The sequence below is a fragment of the Cyanistes caeruleus genome, chromosome 1, assembly GCF_971803275.1.
Source record: "Cyanistes caeruleus chromosome 1, bCyaCae1.hap1.1, whole genome shotgun sequence".
Classification (NCBI taxonomy): domain Eukaryota; kingdom Metazoa; phylum Chordata; class Aves; order Passeriformes; family Paridae; genus Cyanistes; species Cyanistes caeruleus.
In genome coordinates, this window is record NC_141701.1 from 76,002,315 (window position 1) to 76,025,525 (window position 23,211).

Below are 23,211 nucleotides of genomic sequence, written 5' to 3' on the forward strand. Positions count from 1 at the left end.
ACTTCTGGCTTAAGAAATTTTGGTGAACATATTTAAGGGAGAGCCAGACCAGCCCAAGCAGCAAGCCTCAGCTTTGAATTCAGAGAAGAGTACTATTTCCTCAGCAGGAAAGAGAAAAACAAAATGTAGTCCCCTTAAAAGAAAACACCTGCAGATGATCCTCTAACTTTGGATTTCAGTGGGAAGGGTCAGATTACTCTATTGTATCTTTTAACTAGGAACAGGTTTTTTTTTCCAAATGTAATGTAATTACTGGATACATCCAATAGCCTTTCCTACAGGCCAAGAAGCTGCAGGACTTCGCATGAACTTTCTAATCAGAGGGGCAGAAATACCACCCCGATAATTTACTTTTTTCACAGGCACATCAGGCTCCACAACTCCTTACAAGGCTTGCTGCTTCCAAAGACATTGCTGCAGGACAGCAGAAGTAGGCACAAAATGAGAGGGCCTTCATGTTCACATCGACTCAACTGTGTTTTCCTGCTGTTACATGGAGAGAGCTGCTGGGGCCAGACAGCCCACCACAGCCAGCCACCCTCCCACACACAGAATGCTTCCCAGGCTCTCTTCCAAGCACTAACCTGGATCATTCACCTGTGTGCCTAGTGTCTCAGAGGCAGCTGACACATGGCTTTGACATAAACTGAGCTAACAGACTATTTTGCCTTAAATAAATAAAACTGCTTCTCCAGTCAAGCAGGGGCATGGGGGAGGCAGCTTCCCTCTTCCACCTGCCTTGACATCTGCTCTTTACCACACACTCACATAGTGGTGAGCTATCTGCTGTCAGCGCTTTTTCCAGCTCTTCTCAACTTTTCTTTTTTAAAGGTCAAGTATCCTGGTGTCAGCTATAGGTGACAACAGCCTGGCATGCTGCTGCCTAACACATGGGCAGCTGGAAATAGCAAGTTCAGTGACACTTTGATTATGTGGGATGAGAGCCAGGATGCACACCACAACGTGGGGATGAGGAAAGCTCCTGGACAGGGTGGACTCTTCTAAAGAAGGATGGCTGCAAAAACATCTAAAAGCAGGAATGCATCTTTGAAGTGCTGGGTGTTTTCTCTTGATGTGAAAAAAACCCCAAAAACCCAACCCAAAAATCTCTCACTCCCTCCCCCCAGAAAATCAAAACCCAAAACCCAAAGGATTTTTGGGGGCGTTCACGCGCAAAAGAAGCTGTTTTTATCTCTGCAGTTTTGTGAAAAAAGTCATCATCAAAGCCAAAGCAGGACTCTTAAGGAGAGGCACAGTTCTGAGTTTTGAACAAAGCTATAAAGGGACTTTCTAGCACAAATTACCCAAGAAACAGGAATGCAAACTCCCACAGAAAGTCTCGAAGTCCCAACATCAGAGCTGCACTGGACAGCTCTTTCTATATGAAGTTTTCCCTCACAGAAAAAGCCTTTTCTTTCACTCAGTGGGCAATCTTTCTTTGCTCTACACACAGCCTTTCAAAAACACAACAAAATTCTTCAGAAAAGCATTCAGCTACTTCTGGAAAAAAAATGGATGGTAAGCAGATGTTAAGCTCAGGCTAATGCCTTTTCCTGACCAGGTGCATTGCAGCTTGAGATGTAAATGACAAGGAAAAAAAAATCACACTGAAGCCAAATCATCACAATGTCATTATTATCCCTTTAAAATAATATAGGGGCAGGTTAGTGCCTCATGCCACGTTCAGTCTGAAAGCAGTGTCCTCTTGTGCTCTGCTCCTGTTTATGCAGTCTCACAAATGCACAGGCAGCTCCTGGGGGAGGATGAGCCCTAGCCACAGAAAGGGAACCTACAACAGAACTCTGGCTCCTGCCGAGGTCCTGATGAGCAGCTGATGAAAACAATTTCTGATAAACATGTGTCCCTAAGATGCCAAAGCACTCTCCAGGGTCCATGCATAAATACTGTTAACATCTGAAATAGGATGGGATGCACAGCCCAGATCTGCAGCCGAATGCTACCACTGTGCTATTTGTAAGCCATTGGCTACAAAAATAGGATGGAAGATGACATCAAGGGCCATCAGAGTATTTCAGATTACTTCTTCTTTCTTACAGTAACTGTAAGATGATTAAAACAACTCTCAGAATGCAAATCTAGGAGTCCTTAAGCATACAGAGGAAGAGAAGAAACCCTTCCAAACCATTCCAAACTAGCTGTGGGGAGAAGAGGGGGAAGGAAAGAGAATTTCCTACAGAAATCAATCAGATTTTACAAAATATATTTGCTACATTATGGCACTAAAAAGGGTTTTTAAAAAGTTTTTAATATTTAGGAGACCTCAAATCCTGAAATGGGGAATCTTCCCTTGAGTCTGCAATGCTTTCACATCATGTGCTGAAATCCATGAGCACAAATCACAAGCTGTTGTCTACAATCAAATTTGCAAAATGAGCACATACAAACACCTGGATTGTTACATTTCTCAAATTAAAATTGATTCATTAATTTATTCTAAAATAATTTGACATTTTTTCTTTAAAGAAACAGAATGTGGGCAAAGTTCAGGTTGTCTGGTAGAACACATATCAAGGTCTAATGTACTGCTAGAAAAGACTCAGACTAGGATGGCAAACACACTTGAAGGTCAATTCTGCCACGTGAACACTGGCTAAAATTCTTCTCCTGATTTCTGCCACTGAAGAGGTATTGGTCAGGTTGGTTAACTAGTATTAGTGGGGCTCCCTGCAGAACAAAAGTTCCCTACTTCTAAAAATTAAAAAATCTAAATTTTAAGTTCTGACCCTCACCAGTGCTACCACTTGTGAGAAGTGACAGAGAATTCAGGTGGACTCTTTCTCTGTGACTGAAATCACAGAGTTAAAAACGCAGTTCCTAAGTGTCTTAGCAAACTCCTCAGCACAACCATTAATGGTGGGTTTAAGAATTTCACGAGCACCAACAGGCATGTGCAGCTTCTTTAAAGGCCAGAAGTAATTACCATTAGATCTACATCTCTGCAGCTGTGCAGTCTGAATCCTGTCCCCTCAGTTTTGTACATGGACCAGCACCACAATATGCACAGTCAGCTTATTTTACCTTATTTTTTCCAAGCTGCCATTCAGTACTTGTGTTGTCATACAGACGAAGTAAGACGGCACATTTCTCATTTAAATCTTCAGGGAGAGTTAAGTTTCTCATGAGGACTTTATACCTGGCAACCAAAAAGTATTTATTGCTTCATTTAAGAGATAAAGTTCTATTTTGGCCATATGATTCTTTTTACTTTTGTTCCTCAACATGGTGCCCATGACTTACACTTGAAGGGCACCAGTCAGTGTGTTTACCTTTTATAAAAGTCTTGAAAGGGCCTCCGGACGGGGAAACCAGCCCTCCGAATCCTGACCGTCTCCAACATCCCAGAATAGCGCAGCTGGTTAAGCACCACTGTCTGATCAAACTGGTCTGGCATCTGAAATGAGCAGGTTCAAAACAAAAATTTTAATAGCAATGGTTAGATGTGGGGGAAATAAAGAAGGGCAAATTGTATGAATCTGAAATGCACAAAGCCTAATAACTGGCTACACAATGTCTTAAAGGATATTAGCAGTCCTGAGCATATAAAAATATCCACAGAATGGAAATCACAGGGTAATTACAGAATATCATTTCCATAGACAGAGCATTTACAGCCATTTGATCTAATCAACTGTCTCTTTCCATTTCATGTGTATTTGTAGGCTATTGCTGTGTAGGCAGAAACAAAAGAAAGAAGCACAGGCAGCTAACAGGTTAACAGCTATAAGCTTGACTATTTTGCTTCTTCAGCAATTGAATTTAAAGTCCCTGTAGAGGATCCCAAATGTTGAAGACACACAAATACAAGCCATATGGATTTAATAAAAAACAAAACCAGAAGGATGGAAAATATTCAATTTTTAGTGTATTGACAATTATCTGCTATGGATAGGAAGAAAAGTTTCCCAGTGGTCCCTCATGTCTTAAGTAAGATGTATTTGAAAGAGTTTCTATTTATTTCTATTCTGAATGGTAGAAATATTCTTTTATGTAAACAGACTATCCCCCACCCCTGCTTATCTGAAGTGAGCTTCCCCTTGGTTTGCCTGCAGTTCTTTCAGAATTGTTTTCCCGTCAGAAAACAGATAACCCCACAACCACTCAGTTATGAAAACCTGTGAATACTAATCAGTATGGTTCTGCCACTGGGAGTCTCAGGAATGTTTTCATCCCATCTGAGATGTCACCTGTGTTTTCACCATGGTTTGAGGTAACCCAGACAGAGCCATGCAAAGCTGCTCAAGACAGCACTAATTGCTGCCTTGCAAAATACGGCCAACCCCCATAAGGAAATGCCACCACACGTAAACACATCATTTAATTCATCAGCATGAATTATCACCATCCACTTTAATCTATCAGCTGACCCTCCTCCACAGCCACTTGCAGAGCTGGAGCACTGTGTTCAGTATTTTGCAAGTTCAGGAGGTGGGATCTCACAGATAGTCAATGGTTCACATAAAGATCTGAAGTTGTTCAGATCTGACATTTCTGACAGAAATGATAGCAAGATCAAGCCCTGGAAAACAGTCCATCAGAGAACTGTCTTGTTATTTATTGACTGGCTTTAATCATGTCTTTTGTCCAACCCAACAAACAAATCACTCCCACAGATATTAACTTGACAAATAAATTAAAATTAACAAATAAATTACACCCCCAAACTTTAACTTTTTATAAAAAGTACCTTCAGGAAAGCACAGGCTCAAAAGTTCATTTTAACTATCTAGTACAACCTTTTCCATCAGTGCCTTTATTCATGAACAAAATTCTGTGTGCTAGTGGGAGCACCAGAGGGAGAAAACTTCTCTGTGAAAGATGAGAACAAACTCATCTTCCTCAACAGTATATTTCATTTGGATTTTGCCACCGCGAGTAAAATCTCTGTATTTCAGTGAACACGCAGCATGAATGCTTTCAGTGAGGGTATTGATACTGTCGTGGCTGGTATTGCCAGCTTCCTGTATGTGCCCACTGTATGGCATCCAAGTGTCAGGGAACCAGCCTGGCACAGCTGCCCTCTGCATGTCCACGGCTGCCTCTTTCTGTGCAGGTGGCTGATGATGCCCGATGGGAAAGGCAGGGAATGGACACAGATGTACACACAGAAATCGTAAGGAAAAGCTTTCACTTTTCACCCTGTGTAACTCAAGGCTGATGCTTGACACAAACAGACACGGCTTTTTTTTTTTTTTTTCTTTAATGCTAGAACCACTTTTAGTCCTATTACACTACCCAAACTTGGTGGCTCAAAAGGTGACATTTTTCTCAAGACTTGCAAACACAACAGTATTTTCCGTGTGCTGAAGTGGGCAGGAAGATGCATGGATGGGAGTGGGGATACACCACAGCAAGGCAAAACGCTGATGACATGACAGATGTCTCTATCCCCGAGCAGCCTCTTCCTCTGCAAGGGAGCAGCTCCTGCTTGGAGAGACAGATGGCTGCTGTACAACCTAACCCTTTTGTTGCCACCTCCAGGCACTTAGCAAGCCAAAAGTCAGCACCACACCTGGCTTGAAAGCTCATGTTACTGTTTAAAAAAACAACTTGTGTCACAAAAGAAGAAAAAACATTGTGGCAACATTTTCCCTGCAACTGCAGAAGTTTGAAACAGTCCAGCTCTGTCACCAGAAGGTGGAAATGTCACACAGATACCTAACTTCAAACGCCTGCATTCTTTAAAAAAGGCATTAAACTGCAAGAGATGTTAGCATGCTATCAACACAGGACAACATGGAGACCATTGCAACTTTCATCAACCACTTTAAACGCCTAATCCATCATTTTACATTACTCGCTATTTTTAATTACTCACAGACACATGAGACATTAAATTTAAGGGTCAAATCCTCCTGGCATATCATTGGAATTGCATCTGCAGCAAGCTGCTTTGAGTAAACTGAGGGTTGGTGATAAGAGATACGTGTGACTCATCTCTTATGCTTTCCAATATGAAATACTAAAAGATTACCACCGTGCCCCCTCCCTCCCCCCCTCCCACTGCAAGGATAACCCTAAGCATAACTTCCAGCAGGACTCCTCACAATTAGAGAAATAAATTGTGTGTGCCTTTATTGAACCAGAGTGCAAGGACTGCACACATCCCACTACTGAACTGCAGACACTTCCCAGACAGAGTGAGCCATCTCCACTTGAACACGGCTTGGTGCAGCAATGAGTTAAACTTGCAATAGTATCAAATCTCCTGTGCAGCTGATGATCAGCTTTCCCTCTTCACTGCTGCTCCTTCAGACTTCCTGTTGTAGGTAAGCAAGATAACTTTCCAACTAATACCAAAGTAATACAGGACAGGACTCAGCTCTGGGATCTGCTGAATTTCTAGCAGTATTGCTGTTAAAAGTTTCACAAATGAAAACTTTGGAAGCAATTGTATTCTCTAGGAAAACTTCATAGAAACAACAGGGCCATGACTGACTTTAAAATAGTACATCTTCCACAGTAAAAATGTGAGGTCATTCCTAAAACTCAGACTCCAGCAAAGTAAGTTAAAATATACAAAAGAAAAAACAACAGAAAAGGAAGTCAGCAGATAGATTCCAAAATTGTCTCTGAGATGCAATCAACCAAATTTTCAATAGATATTTCGCTTTTATAATGGAATGACAGCGCTGAACCACTCCAGCACACAAAATCATCGGACAATAGCTAGAATCACATCAGTCAAGTCATGTTAAGGCACTGAGCAATATCAATGTGAAATTAATAACTACAAGCCAAGTCTGTTCCACATGATAAGGGTGCTTGTATTTTGTGGGGCAGACACAACTTGTAATTCACGATTTCTTGGATCCAAAAGTCTCCACTAAATTTGCACCAGACAGCACCAAAGCCAAGACTTGAATATGACCTGGAGTCTCAACTGGCGAGACTTTGGTTCCTTAAGCTGCTAAATGCTTGCTCTGATCTGTAGTGAATCTCCCAAAGGGCAAAGCTTCTGCCTGAAATCACAATTAGAAGCAGCCATTAGGACAGACATCTAACACCTACGCAGAATTTTAATTATAAATTCTTTCAGATTACAGCCTGACTGAGCTTTAAGGAAAAACACCAACCCCTTCCTTTGGACAGTACTCTTAGTGAAGACCCCAAGGTCTGAATAACAGAGAGAACACAACACTTTTGTTCTTTCTGTGCATCATTTGCACAGAAATCAATCATCTGCTGAAACACAGAGCATACCTGACTTCACCCTGTGGAAATCCTTCTTCCTCCCTGAACTCCTGGCTGGCTCACCAGAGCACAGACACAATAATGGCAAAGGACAGCAGCGTCATGGACTTTAGGTAGGCAGGAGGGAGTTCATGGAGAGACTGGCAAGAGGGATAGGGGTGAGAGGAGAGAGGGAAAAGATCCCACGCCCTTGGTTCTAGATTTCTCTGTAAGAACTCGAGCAGAATTATGTCAGCTTTGCTACTGTGTCTTAAAATGGTTGATTTTCCTGGTTTAAGGAAGTCTTTTGTGGAAGATACATGCAGAGAAAGAAAAGATGAAACAGGTAAGATGTAAAAAAGTAATTTTAAAAATTTAAACACCAGTAACTTTTTTCAATATCTTAGTTTCTTTAAATCTGCTCTTTTATTCTTAAAATGAAATCCTGGCAGTTTTACTCTAGAGAAAACCATCAGAAATTTAAAAGAGGTCACTCTTTCTCTGCTTTATAGGGGTTTTGGAACTAGTTTTCGCATACAAATGTGTATATTTTGTCAGAACTAGCAAGACTTACTAAGGTAGATGTTTCTGAAATGGTCCCCATCATCTTCTGGTTTCATTTAACAGCTCCATGAGTCAAAACAAACACCAGGCTTTCCTCACAAACAAGTTTGAAAAATATGACTGACTTAATTTCTAATATTTATAATCTAGCTGAACTGATATGAAGAATCCTGCATGCCCATTGCTTGCCTTTTTTAAACCAAATGATGCTCAGTGATTCTCATCCAAATGTACTGCTTGGCAGCCTTTATTGGTGTCAAGGATTAAAGCCAATAACCTGAAAGAAGTAAAATGGAAATGCCTTCCCCTGCAATAGGAAAATGCTCTGTGATGCCAGGACAGGCAGGGATAAAGCCTGTCAAACTTAGAGATTGCAGCTGCACTGCTGTGTGTTTCATCCTCCAACAAATCATTTCACCCCCTGCTTTTCTAGCCATCATTTCTTCAGTCATTTGTACCACTAGCTTTGATGACAACAGTTTATTCAACAGATTTTCAGCCTCAGAATTTATGTGTTTCCAGCACAAGGAGCAGTAAAACCTGAGCACGTCCTGCCCAAGGACCTGGAGCATCAGGCCCCCCTCATCTAAAAGCCTATTCCAAAGGAAGAAACCCTCCAAGTTTTTCTCTAGCATGCTATCAGCTCTAACTGGAACAGATTTGGGTTGAAACACAGAAAAGTCTGATGTCTGCTTTGTTTTGGAAGGCATTATCTTACTGTCCCAGAGTACTTGTGTCCAGAAAAACACCATAAAAATATAGGACAATAGAAACAAAGAACATGCCACAGCTATTATTTATTTAGGATTTCTACTGTACGGCACTGGCAAGTCAAGGAATATTTGAATAAACCTGACATAACAGTAAGTGTTTTACATGTCCAAAGTTCTTCTGACCTTTTTCCACTCACCCACTCCAAAAATCCATAAAAAGCCTTTTAAAATTACTAACACTGGTTAGTGTTAGTGCTGGTGGTAACTTGCTAGAAAAAGAACATGAGTATATTGCAACAATCCTTGTGCCTCATAAAAGTTCCGCTGCGAACTCCATGCCAGATTTCACTGTAAGCTCAGTAATGACATGCTGGCTCTTTTTACAGTCTCTACAGGTCTGAACGTGAAAGCACTGCATTTACCAGCAGCAATCATTTACACCATTAGCTGATCACTTCAACTCCTACTACTGCATCTGACCTGCATCACTCATCTTCCAGCCCTAAGTATTTCAGATAAGAGACAGACTGCAAAATTAGCCACTCTCATGCCACAGGTTAGAGTTTCCTGTGCTAAAAATAGTACTGCATAGAAGGAACACTGTAATTCTAGAGGTCTTCTACTCTACCAAAACAGTCAAAGCAGGAGACTCAATAAATGAATGTGAAAATGCCTTTGTATTTATATTCAGCCTGTCACTCAGCTTACTTTACAAGCAAGGGCATCCCAAGGACATTTTTAAGACTGCAGCCCATTTAAGAGCTATGAGGCTCTTAAATGCTACATTTGCTACATTGCTACACTGACTATTTGCACTGCTGTTTAAAGATTTCAGCTAGGTCAAGACACTATTGAATTAGATCCATCCACAAAGATGCTGTGGTCATTTTTCAGGTCCTTCCTGACTATATTCAGCGAAGAGAAGAGCTGGAAGTAGCTGCTTTGATGGGGAAAAGATGCTTAAGTGATTCTGATTGGCTTGCTGAGATTTCAATGCTTTCATCAACAACAATAAAATCACAATTGCAGGGCTATTTAATATACTTTTTATTAGTAATTGTCCCTGTACTCTTGCATTTCAATCTTTCTGCTTGGTTTGTATGGACTAAAAGCTACAGCCTCTTTGTGAACCTTCCTTTTTAAAGGTATCCATTATTTCTTCAAAGGAAGCCAGGATTTTCTACCTTTCTCATATAGGCCCAGAGGAATGCTAGCTGCTCAGAATGACTTATTTCTTACACACCAGCTACAATTTCATGGAATAGTAATGGATTGTTAAAGGCACAGGCTTAAACAATAGAGATACCAAAGTTTTCTAAGGGCATATTTAGAGCTCTGTAAGTGATTGCCTAAACTTTCAGCTGAAGGGAGCCCTTGTTGTTTGAATACATTATTCAGGGCCTCCATTGAAATGCACAGCATGTCCCATGTGCTGTTTGTCCCAGAACTGCAGGACCATCCATGTGAGACAGGCAATTAAAAGCATTTGGGAAACAGGGATTTAAGGTTTGAAGACTTGCTGGCAGGGTCTCAGCGCACTGACAGAAGGTGTGACTCGCAGCACGGACCCCCAGCTGGAACTTTTCATGGACCCTCCTTTCCACCTGTGTGCAATCCATTGCCATTTCATCTGAGGTCATCCTTACTAAAGCCTCCAGTCCCTACAGACTAAACCCCAATCTGGCCTCATTCTCCCCACATTGTGAGTAGTCAGCAGGCTGCCTTAGCCACAGACCAACCATGGGGAAACATGCTGTGAGGTACTAATTGCAGGGATAGCTATCCTTCCTTACCAACCCCATGTCAAGACAACCAGCACCAGCATCTCCACTGTTCATTACAGGTTAAGAACTCTTGCACACACCACTCCACATCTGCTGAGGCTGCATACAGACCAACTACAGGGAGAAACCTTGACCCTCTATATCACCAAATAACTTCTACAGACTGAGACCTCACCCTTTTTCTTTTGGGTGGATTTGTTTGGGGGTTTGTTTATTTGTGTTTATTTGTTTTTGTTTTAATTTTTTCCACTGTACTGTCACTCCTCCATGACAGACTTTTTATCAATACAAGGGGTTTTTTTTGTTATTTGACAATTTACTGGCATGTTGGGATCTAAATACATTACTAAATGCTTAAAAGCAGTAAAACACGTTTTACCACGGTCCCTTTAACATTATTTCTTCAGATAATGGTGCTTGGTATCAAGCATTTATTCCCAAAAGATACAAAGTTTCATAGCGGAATAGAACACTAGGATGAAAATGCTCGAGAGAACAGGCTCAAGATGAATTTCCTCTTGCACAGCCAAAGCCTGACATGGCTGTAAAACCTTGTAGCAATCTGTGTAAGAAACTAATCCAGTGTGTTTCTAGTACCTGGCATACTGGCTACAACAAGTCATCTTGAAACCCTCCAAAAAGCCAGTTCTCACTGATATGCTAACACAAGATCACTTCATCACTACATCCTCAAAAGGTATTGCAGATGACTTTGATCCACATTATCACAATTTTCTTTGCTCTCCCTAGTGACACAAAACTGAACAACCTCTTTGCAGACTACAGCTGCATGCAGGGGAAGAGAGGATAAAGCATCATCACCTCCTTTACTGCAGGTTAAAAGAAAAGGAGGAGGTGGAAGAACCTCACTTCCAGCTTGTGGGTGTAGGGCACTAACAATTCCATTCCGCAGAGGGACATAACTCACGCAGAGCACAAGAAAAGTAGAAGAGGATTCTGAATCCAAATCTGATTTTATTCCCAGCTTCAGTCCTGGGCACCCACCTTCTGCTTCTCTAGATCTCATCACACACTATTTTCTTTAGGATCCCATGCTCAAATGCCATTTACATCTTCATAGTCTTCTATTTTGAGGCATTGCTTTAAAGAGAATACTTAAAAATCGCAGCTATTTCAATTCAGTGATTTATGAGCAAACCTGTGCTGCTCGGCTGTGTGACACAATCATGAATCACACCTCTGTAAACTACAAGATTTAGAATAATGAAAGTGTTGGTTGGTTTTAGTTGATTTAAATGTGGAGTGTTCCTGCCTGTTGTAAGGCCCCAAGGACCAGCAACTTCATTGCTAAAAAAATTAAAATCAAATTCAAGAAACGTTAATCAGCACTTGATCATGTCTCTTTTCAATACTGAGGGCACCATCAGTTTCTCCAATGCATTTATCCCCTGTACACACTTCACTCTCTCCATATAAGATGCCTGCAAAGCACAAGGCTGACGTAATGCTCAGACTTTCAGAAAGCTGCTCCGTGCTTTCTCAAGCAAGGAAGCGTTTCAGAGCCATTCCTCTGCTGAAAAAAAAAAAGTCTGTAATTTTATAAAATTTTCTCTTAAGTAGCCCTTTCTCTTCCCCTTCCTATACCGAGCCTGTTGTTCGAAAGCCTGAATGGGAAATCAGCCAGGCAAACGAGGAGTGCCACGAAATATTCAGCCAAGCAGCTTTGTGTTGCTAGGACACCGGAGGTCGGGCAGCACTGAAAGGGCAGATTATTCCCACCCCAGCACAGGGCTCCATTCACAGTGGCTTCTGGACTCTGCTCTCCCGGAGCATCCCTGCCTCCCAGCTCCCTGCCCTGGGCCTCGCACACAAGTCCCTCTGCACCGAAAATGCCCCAGCGGGCTGCACGTGGCTCTGGCTGATTTGGATCATTTCCAAAGTCTCGTTTCAACCTGAAGGAGCACAGAGTACTGGGGCGGCTGCTCCAGAGCTGGGCTCCAGCAGACTTGCAGTGTAAACTACACTCCAGTGGTCTGGAGCTCTCCTTTAAGTATCAGGAGCCCTGTAACACTGCATTTAAGATAACTTTTAAGTCTACAGAGGGGAAACTCAAGTTTACAGAGGAGATGGAGACCCCTGTAATCAGCACAGATGCCTACCTAGCTGACAGCAAGTATTTTGTGATGGCCCACATGAATGGCCCAGCTCAATCCCATCTAACTGGTGTGTTAATTACTACTACATCTTATATCTCAGCACATCTCAGAAAGCGTCAGTCTAATTTTGGCATTTTCCTTATAATTTGGTCCTCTGAGCTGCTGTACTCATATTCCTATACATTTTTACATTATACACTCAGGACTTGCTTTGCAGATCTGCAACTGAATAGACAAGAGACAAGATTAGTGAAATGCTTGTGTGTGTGTGTGTGTGTATGTATTTGCAGGGCAGGGGCAGAAAAAGAAGGCAGTTCGTTCTTGTGTGCATTAATTTCACAGAAAAAGGCAATAAATATGTTCTCCTTGGAAAGCTTTGTTAAAACACAACAATCCTATCCCATGCCTCCCACTGAGAGCTGGAGAGTCTCCTCCTTCAGTTGTTTGATGTTTCTGAGAACTACATCAAAATCAAATTCGGTATTTCTGGTAATTCTGAAATTTCCAGTGCAAGCCAAACAAAAAGCCCCTTTACTGATTTCTTCATATTTTATATTAACATGAAATGGAGGAGCTCTCTGTGCTCCCCAGAGGCCACACACAGGTGTCAGTACCACCTTGGGCCAGAACAGCAAGAAGCTTCTCTGTCTTCTGCATTGACAGTAATTGCATTCAGTAGAGAAAAAAAACCCCACCACTGTCACCTCATTGCAACAGGTTATGCACTGACAAGCATTAATATGACTTTTTTGTTCCAATTCTTGTACAACTGTGAAGAGTTAACTATAGAGTGACTCTAAACTTTGCTTTATTACCATGGTGCAGGATTTTCCAAAATGAATGGTAATAAACCTCCTTTAACCTAATAACATCAATATGGTTATCAAAGTAACTATTAACTGATTTATCGACACATACATATCTAAAGAGTGAAAGAATGAATTATAATAAATGGTAACAGTACATCAATATCTAACTAATTTAACATTTAACTGCCTTCTGAGTGACTTAATTGTGATGCCACTGCTTATCTCCTCCAAGCCTGCAAAACTCACAGCCATAGATGCTGGTCAACAGCCCTTTGTTTCAGCAAGGTTTAGTTCCATCTTTATTTAGTTACAGGAACCACACATTTGGTTGACTCTATCCATTTTTAAGATGATTATGTGGAGAAAACTCCTGCCCTTATGGCCTTACAGTCTGTTGCGTCATGTTCAATATGCCTCTTCTTATCCTAGAAGTGAACTTTTCTCTATCCCTCTTCCGTATTTTCTTATGGTGAAAACAGACTCTTGAGACCCCACGACTGGTTAAGTGCATTTTCACTGCTGCCTTACCAGAACTCTTTCTCCAGAAACTGGCCAGCTGCATGGAACACACATGACTGGAAGCAAGGGATGTAGCAAGTCTTGTCTTCTCTGTGCAGGTGATTTGTGACTTTAGGCTGGGCATACATGTAAGGGAGCTGCACAAAAGTCTCTGCCCTTCACAGCTGTGTGACAAGAGGCATTGTGGCTCCAGGTGCTCTGTTACATGCTGGCCAAAGCAGCATCAAACCAGTAATAACTTAAGCAAATCATTTACATGCGTGCTTAGAGCTCATTGAGGCCAATGAGATGTACATGTCCTGTAAGGACCAGGCTGATTTGAGATGTGCTATGTTGTGCATGCCAGGAGTCACAGGGAAATGCAATTTTAGATGGCTGAACAGCCATTTCTTCCCTGAGAAATTCCTAGGCTGGCTTAAGTATACAACCCAACATAACCTTAATGTTTGACTCAGAAGGGGACACTTAAGATAAAATCAGCTTTCCTAAAAACAATTTTGCTTGACATGTGAGTAGTTTGCCTACATTAAAAACTTCCTTGAAGCTAATTTAAGTGTTACACCCCTTCTAATAAAAATCCTCATTTCTCCCTTTGAAATACTAATTTTAATTGATGAGGCTGGTCACTATTTCTTTTTGGCTAAATATGAAGTATGCACAAATGGTGTGTTTGGCAAGCTGCAGATGGACATACTCATCTTCATCATGCTGAATCTGGGACAGCCCTTCATTCGAGAAAGCCAGTATCACAGATGATTCGGCATTTATCTGTCTTTCTAAAAGTGGATGTCTATCCTCAACCCATCTACATTATCTCTGCTTCACTAATAAATGTTTGGAAACCCCTCCAAAGCACCTATTTGCCACACACTTAGGAGATTTCTAGACCTACAGAGAGTGAGTTTCAAAAATGCCACGATTGATTACATCATGTAAACAATGGAAATAGAACATAGCACTTTGAGTTTGGTGACAAACTTGCCTTCTCTACACTAGATACTGTATAATGCTCACGGGTGTGTGCCATAATTCAAGGTGGCTGCCAAAGCAAGAAACCTGCCAGTGTCCCAAATGATTTACATGGTGCAATGGGCTTCCTGCCAACCAGAAACTTCTCAGACCTGAACTGTGCGTGCTCACCTGGTGCTTGGGACCAAGCAACAAAACAAACACAGCCCACAAAGCCTGAGGAATCATGCTGCTATCAGCTCCCCAGCAAAGCTCCTGTAAGCAGAACCAGCTGCCCAGCTCTGTGTTGCCTGAATAGAGAATACACATCAGGAATGTGGAGAGGAGACAAACCAATGAGAGCAACCTCAAACCCCATCATGCGTCAGTCAAAAACTTCCTGTAGGTTAGATTGACCACCCTTGCAGCTCTGATGATGTCCTGAAACACAGACTTTACAGCTACTACATTCCACTTCACACAACTGAAACCACAACCTGACCTCTAACAACTCTTATGAATGAACCTGCCTTGCTACTGAGGTTTATAAGCTGCCTAAACCCACCAGAAATGGTAAATTCTGAGTGTAAGACAACAAAGGTAAAATGCTTTGATGTGCTTTCAGTAAGCATTTTGTGTTTAATGTTTCATCTGATGAGGTGGCACCAGATGTTCTGAAGTGTACTTAGTCCTTACAAATGCATCATAGTCAGCTCTCCCCCCAAAGTCTTTGCTGCATCCTGTGACTAAATTAAGAAAACTCAAATATATGTATGTACATAAACAGACAGATACAGTCAAAGCGAAAAAGTTTTAGTAACTGATCCAAATTCTACTCTTAAACAACATTAACTTCTGCTCTTCACACAGAATTTGTGTTCTGAGGGTAGCTTTGACAAAGATCCGTGAATAGCTGGAACAGCACTGTAACTTTCAGTAATCCTCTTGTTGTGTTAGAACTACTGTTGTTAAGCTTCCATTTATGTGACAGGTTGTAAATATATATTTTTTAATATATATTTGCCAACAAATGAGAAACCAAACAAATCTTATCTTTTTTGAAACTAAGATTTAGCAAAAGAAATTCTAAATACATATTATCAATGTGTATACAACAAAACCAGATACATTTTGATCTACCACCACTTGTGGTTTAAAAGGACATATTTTAACATCAGTGAGAGAAGAACAACTGCAAGTTATGGCAACACTGTTTCCTGGTCCCATAGGCACTTTATCAGATCATATACCCTCCATCTAGATTTGCAAGGCAAATCCAGGGCTGCACTTCTTGAGACCAGAATAAAACTCCCATAGACTTCAATGATGCAGGATCAAACCCATTCCCTTCATAACAGGTTCTCTCAAGCAATTTTATCCTAATTTTCTACCCTGTGGCTGAATTCTAATGTTTGCAGAGACAAGCACTTTAAATGGGAAAGCAAGGCACAAAGTGCAGATCCCAGAAGCAAAGGCAAGCAGTGGGGAACTATTTTACCTGCTGTGTTAGAGGGTTATTTCATTGGGGGTAGAAGGAAGAGCTGACACAGCAAAGAAGGTCAAAATATACCAACTTCTCTGCTGTCTTTTCCATTACTACAGCAAATTTATATTTTTTTTCCAGGTATATTCCCTTCCCTTTTTTCCTATGGCAAAAAATTACTGTTTCAAGTGTGCCCCATCAAAGTTTCTCCAGTAAAATTATAAAATTAAATTAGATTTCTGGGTTCTGAAGATACCTTGCTTGACTCCCCCCACCCCAAACACACTAGTTCCCAGTATTGCTTTCTTATTATGCAGTCAATGCAAAAATACATGCTTTATGCCTTAATATATGGCAAGAATACCATAATCCTTAACTTACAAAGCTGTTTTTCCTGAATCTACACTTATAGACTGATCAACAGAAAAGATCTTTCTCCAGAAAGTAGCCCATCACAACACAGGTCTTCCCCGTTCTGCACACACAGCTCTACTTCTGTCGACTTTTTCCCAGCTCTGCAAACAATCACCCCTTTAACTTCCAAACAAAGTGTGATTTATTAAAGCAGACTGCTTGGCAGCAAAGCTCTCCTGGTGTTTGAAAATATGATTAGACCAGTAAATTTAGTTCTTTCTTCATAAACTTGATTCTGCATGCATTTACCCTCTTTAAAAGAAAATACAAGCACAGAAACATTTCCAGTACAGCTTGCTCAGGCAAACTCCAGGCACTTTCTATTCTTTTTCTACAAGTTCACTGCAGCATCAAGTAGGCAAGATTAAAATAATTTCAAAACCTGCATGAATTAAACCCCTTACCTTTTAAGACGTTTTCCCCCTTCAGCGTTCGTCCATTGTGAAAAACTGAACCTTTAGCATTTGCAGCTATGCACACACACAGAACAGAGCTTTCTTCAGCTCACTGGTATTTCAAGTCTTTCATGTGATATCTTTGGCTGTACTTGCTTAATTCATTCCTGCTGCTACTCAAAGGAAGTCAAGCCTAGCGAGGGCTGGCTCTACAGCAATCACTGAAGATATTCCTGACTAACAGGACACGAGAGCTAATCTCACCTTATAGGCAGCAAGAATGTAAATATGTTTCACAGCCAACAAATTCCTAAACCTTAAGAGATAAAATGCACAATATGCCGTAAGACACAGCTTAGAAATGAAGAGACTTGTGAACTTTAATTTTTTTGCCTAAGAACAATGCTCTGTACCCCAGCGACGCTTTTGGAACTCTAGGGATGTCTATTTATCATGGACTGTGCATGCTCCCTTGGAGTAGTTACCATGAGAACATAGCAAACAGGATTTGAATGTAAATTGCCATTTAGAGATGGGGGGGACTTTTTTTTTTTTGTAGTAGTAGTTAAAGAAGAAAACTTCCAGAGCTTGATGAAGTACACAGTTTTTCAAGGCATACATTTGCATGACAATGTTTGCAATTCAAATGCCTGGGAGAGCGCACAAGAAGGAAGAAAAGCCAAGTTCTTTGCTGGTATTTATAAAAAGCGAACACTTCAGGCTTGGGATCAGTAGTTGCAGTTCCCCTATTGCCTATTTATGCCACATACAAAGGAATTCATACTCCACAAAAAAAGCCATCAGGTGGCACAACATGTAAGAATTATTGTAGTGCCTGAAGTAGGCAGTAAGATCCTATGCTGCTGGCAGATCAATGGCTGAAGCAGTCAAAATCTTTCTCACTTCTAGGTATTGCACTGAACTACACAGCAAGCACTGAACATTAAAAATACCCCATCCCTGGGCATTTGATTTTTCCACAGAACTGTTCTGGTACTTTGCCATCTGCGCCACCCCACCCAAGTCCCTCCGGAAGTAGCAATTGCTCCCCACGTGTCCCTCCATCCTGCTCACATACTGACATGGTTTCTATCCAAGATCCAGAAATTGCTTGTGGACAGAGTCCTACCAAATGGTACGTGCTGCAAAACATGCAAAACTCTTGTTTGCCTGCTCTGCCTGGAGTTGTGTGCAACCTTTACAGCAGAGTGTCTGCTCCCTTGCCTGCAGCAGCCCCATCTCAGCTCTCTGTCCCCAGCCTTAAACAGTTCAGTTTCAAACACCTTAACCACAGTCACTGAAAGACAAACCCTAATAGACTTAGAAAAGGAATACCTCATCAGTCCTGCTTAGCAAACAACAAACCTTGATGAAGAAGAAGAACAGTCTGGGTGACTGCCTGGAGAGTGTAATGACCTACTTCAGCCAAGCAAGCTGGGACACTCTGAGATGGGGACAAAGGAACAACCCAGTGGCTCGCAGGCAGCATAACCAGGAGGCTGCTCCACAGCAGTGATGGGAGTGACCTTTCAGAGAGGACACTGAAGAGAGGAAAGCCTTACATGCAGCATGAAACACCTTCTTCTTTCAGACAGGGTTTCAGCTTCACATGTAACATTACTGCCAGCACTCTTAGAGCAGGAGCGAGTGCTTTCCTCACACCCACTCTCCTTATCACTTTTACCTAAGGAATGAGTCTTCTAGCGCCTGACCTAATTACTCAAATGATGTGTCAGAAAATGATGCAGCTGGGACACACTCCACAAGTCTTGATTTGAAGCTATGTAATTCTGCAAATCCCAAGGCAACAAGATCCAGGTAGCTGAATTAAGTTGGCCAGGCATGACACCACATCTTCCGACTGCGCCTTCCTGGTTATGAATAATAAAGCCTTATGAACTAGTTGAATGGTAAGGAGGATAAACAGTTTGCAATCAGCCCCATGCACTTGTTGACCTGTGAGATCAGGCCAACATGCTGCATTTTTGGGAAACGGTTGCTCCCCCCCTCCCAGATGACGAGCCTGAGCAGCAGCTCCCCGAGTCTGACCCAAGCTGCCTGAGAAGAGCAGTATGTGCTCAGAGCCAGTGGCTCTGCTGCCTCCAGAAGCAATGAGAGCAGTAATTGGCAGCCAGAAAGCCTTCTTAAACCAAGTATTTATTGAGAACAACTGAGATTAAAGAGAGATTTTTGAAAAAGTCAGTAAGGATCTCTAATACATGAGCTGTTTATACAGCTCTAACATAAGAGCTGTAAATTAATACTGCTAGACCTTAACTTTCTGCAGATAGCCCCATACACATCCAGCAGTTCCACCTGGGCTATATTATCTATTTCCTCTACTTTCAAAGTATGACAGAGTAACTATTAATGTGGTCAGGCTATCTATTACCTTTTTCTTATGGACAGCAAGTCAAATTTACCCTGTAATCTGCTAAGCTCTCAGTACCAGACACCACTGCAGCTTTGCTGCAGAAGAGCTACCCCAGGGCTTGGCAAGTGACTAAACCATAGAGACACTTCCATTTAGGGGCTAATACTTTTTAGCTTTTAACTGCTGGGCTCAGCATCTTAAAAACCCACAAAGGCATCTGCTCCCCTGCAAGGAGACTCAGAGTCTGCTGAATGTTACTGTATAAAGCAAATGCTTGGTACACAACTCCAGTAGGATGGACATAGAAGTTTGGAACTAAACCACCTTATTAAGGATAATTCTTTTAAAATGAAAACTTCTGAAACTAAACTTATCCAGATGCTTAGAAATCCTGTGCTTCAGGTACAGTAGAATACCCTTGAAGCTCAGTTTCTCTCCCTGAATCTTTCAAGGTTATGTGTTCGTGCTCTTCCCAATGCAGTACCATTAGACTTGCACTCCTGTTATGCATATTTCTTAAATAAACCATCAAAAAACCCCCTAGAAGACAAACTGAGTAATTCATACAGTCATGTCTCAATATGACAATACTGCAATTCCAGCTTGACAACCAGCACACCTACTGCATTCCCTGCACTTGTACCCGCTCCACACCCTGCACATAATCACCTTTGCAGATGGGGTCAAGCTCTGCTATCACTGTTCCTTTCCACTGCATTCCTGAGCTGTACTTCTACCTGGTGTTTAGGCTGGTATCATGTTATACTTATATTTGTAATGATTCAGGGCTATTTTAAGAAGACAACTTTCATTCAGGCGGCAAGCAAAATAGGTTTGTATCTTATTTCATATTAGAGGACAAACTGCTTGCTGTTCCAGGGTGTCTCATGGCCATTAATGATCTATGCCTCAAAGTACACTGCAGGTGCCAACAGCCATACCTTGATCCCTTCAAATGGCTTTGTCCCAGAAGCAATGTTAACAAACTTATTGCCTTGATACTAATTTTCCCAGAATGTATATGGAGCATGATAGGAATCTAAGCAGCAGTAGATCTCACAGAATTTATTACAGACTTTTTTCTACCAGTCTTCCTTTGAACTGCTAAGGTATTACCAGTCTAATTTTTCCTGATGCTCCCTGTAACCCCTGCCCCCCAGTAGGTTTACAATACAGGTTTAATTTTGTCTCACTTATTTACCTGACCTAATTAAATTTTAAGATTAAAAGAAAGTTAATGTAGAAACCTGAAGAGGAACAGAATTGTCCCTTTAGAGACAACAAGGTCTGACAGAAGACGGCTTTTATCTTGATAGTGACAAGACCATCACTGCAACAGAGGAATGAGACAGACAATAAATGAGCAGACAAGGACAAGAGTAGAGACCCTGCAATTCTCTTGCCTTGTGGCACACACCAACACAAGTTTCCTGTAAAAACAATTTAAAAAGTGAATTTTTTGTGTACATCAAATACTTCATGTGAACTACAATTAAAGCGAGGATTTTGTCTATCAGGACCAAACTGGCCTTAGGTCTGTAACGAAAGAGAAGTACATGCAACTATCTATGTGAAGATAGAACAGCCAGTCTGAACCTGCTGAAGTCTCAAGAACAGGGGATAATAAAAACAAGGTGTAATAAGTGAAATTTTGAGAGACCAGCACAGCTGAGAGAGACAGCACATCTGCTCCTGCAGATGCTGGAGGTGGGGCCGCTCGCTATGATTGTACCAGCATAGTGCCACTGGAGATTATGCCAATATATTTTCAAGAAATAGCCTAAATGGAAAAGGGAAGCTGAGAAAGCACTTGAGCCAGGCTGCCCAAGGCTGGCTGCTTCTGGGCAACAGGAAAACTTCTGCCTCTGAAACAGCTTGAATAGGAAGTTTAGATCTTAAATTTACTCTGATCTGTCTCCTGAATAGCACCTAGGCTTAGCAACTTTATTAATAGCACCAAGCTGGAAGAAACATTCAGCTGATGATTGTAGCAATGGCTGCAGCTTCTCCTAAAAAGACAGTCCTTTTTTTGTTGTTGGTTTGGTTTTGTTGTTGGGGTTTTTTTGTAGTGATGTTTGTTTTTTAATTTGAGGTACACGAAGAATAGGAGACAGAGATCAGAAAAGGCAAGGTTACAGGGAGAAATCATTATCAAATAGAACAGGAGACAGAATAAGAAACATGAAACCAAGAAACAGAAAGATGTGCTAAAGTTCAAAGGGATGAAATGATACATAGTTCTGCCAGCTGCAGTGAAGATAAGGGGAACTGAGGAGAAAGACACTTCATTAGCAGAAAACACTCATTAAACATACCAAGTGGAAAAGTTTCCATGTTATGGATAGTTCAGAACAGATTGGAAATTGTGAAAACAGACACCCTGATTGTTCTGGGGTCTCCCAAAGATTAATGGGTCCTCTGTCCTTCTGTCTGAGGCCTGTCTGCCGAAATGTCTTGTGACAAAAGGTCATACTCCATGCGCTCCCTTTAGGAAATTGCACTAATGAGTGTAGAACCTGCTTTCATATGTAAATGTTCAGTGGTTTACTGCTTATGCTGGATTGTTTTTGCTTGCCACTGCAACATATTTAAAAATGGAACTTCTGAAAAATGAAACAATGAAATAATGACTGTAAATTATCACATCTGCTACCAATATGAATATGCTTCAATATCTAGAACAGCAGAGAAAGTAGTTTGCTATACATTCTGCTTTCCAAAGGCTTGAATTTGACTAGTATTTGCTTAACTTCATTCACCTACAGAATTCAACCACACTTCTTGAGTTCCCCCAGCCCCGCCCCTCCAGTTACAAAGGATGTTCATCAATAGGTGTGCCCCCTATTTGTACCCAGTCCAGAGAGGAGCAAGTAGATGGAGAGGCTTTGCTCCCAATAACACAATTTCAGCTCTCCTTGATGAATCTCTCTGGTCCAGCTCCCCTTTAATGCTGTGTATTTCAAAAAAGCAGTAAAACCCCCCTTTCTTCCACATAGGTATTTGGCAAGCACTGTTTAAGTACCTTCTGAGTGACATCATTCCATATCACTGTGACTGCAGATGGAAAACACAGAGGAAGATGATCAGTGAAGACCTTTACTTTCTTTTGATCCAAGTTTACTCCACTTCAGTAGCTCATCTGAATCTTTCAAGCAATTTTTTTCTAACCAGCCCTGCACTGTGAGTCATGACTGTGGTGATCCCTGGAAGTCCAAGCACAGCTCCTGTGTCTCTGAGCCATGCTGGTTCACAGCTGTGCAAACTGAGTCACCTTATTTTCCTCTGTCTAACTGAAAAGAAGCAACATGTTGTAAGAGAGGATAAACTACAAACCACTCAATGGGATGTGCACCTACAGAACCCAGCAAAGGTACACAGCAGGCAAACGCTGTTTTTGTCCCTGCTCCAGTACCTGCATTGATGCAGAAGGAGAGACGCCAACAATGTCACAAGGTCAGCACTAAAAATCACTGTGTTTGTTCAACATGGAGTGGGGGACAGAGAGCAGAGTACAGCAGGAAAAACTTCCTGCAGTGAATCCCAAAGTTGCATTTTGGTAACACTTGCCTGAATGAAGAATGCCATTGACAAACATTATATATGGCTTTCCTTCTCCTTTTCCTTCTTCTACTGAGTCAGCTACAATAGTGAAGCTCTGTGATATCAGACTCTCGTTCTTCAAACAGTGTTTCTTATTTAGTAAAGCCATTGATTCAAGTTAAACTTGCAATCAAAAAAAGGCAAGTGGAAAACAAGTACAACCATTTTTGCATAAGATTTCAGTAAGATTTTACATGTACATTGAAATGGATTGTCTATAAAAATTTCCCAATCTGTTCCTGCATGCAATCCTGCAGTTAGAGGTGGTCCCCAGAGGCTGTCTCAAGCTTCTTCTCCTTG

The 23,211-nt window shown here is 41.4% G+C and overlaps 1 protein-coding gene across 4 annotated transcripts in view; it reads right to left on the reverse strand.

Moving 5' to 3' along the window:
* The window catches only part of MYO10 (myosin X), a 159,826-nt gene that overhangs the window by 26,406 nt on the left and 110,209 nt on the right, over positions 1 to 23,211 (reverse strand). For 3 of the 4 annotated variants that reach the window (XM_086898248.1, XM_086898241.1, XM_086898253.1), the window contains 2 exons: positions 3,288 to 3,412; positions 3,040 to 3,154 (listed from right to left, as the gene is read on the reverse strand). In XM_086898248.1, the coding sequence (XP_086754374.1) occupies positions 3,040 to 3,154; positions 3,288 to 3,412 (240 nt within the window). Of the gene's footprint in view, positions 1 to 3,039; positions 3,155 to 3,287; positions 3,413 to 16,946; positions 17,400 to 23,211 lie in introns of those variants that run through there. The other variant, XM_086898257.1, reaches the window with a different exon arrangement.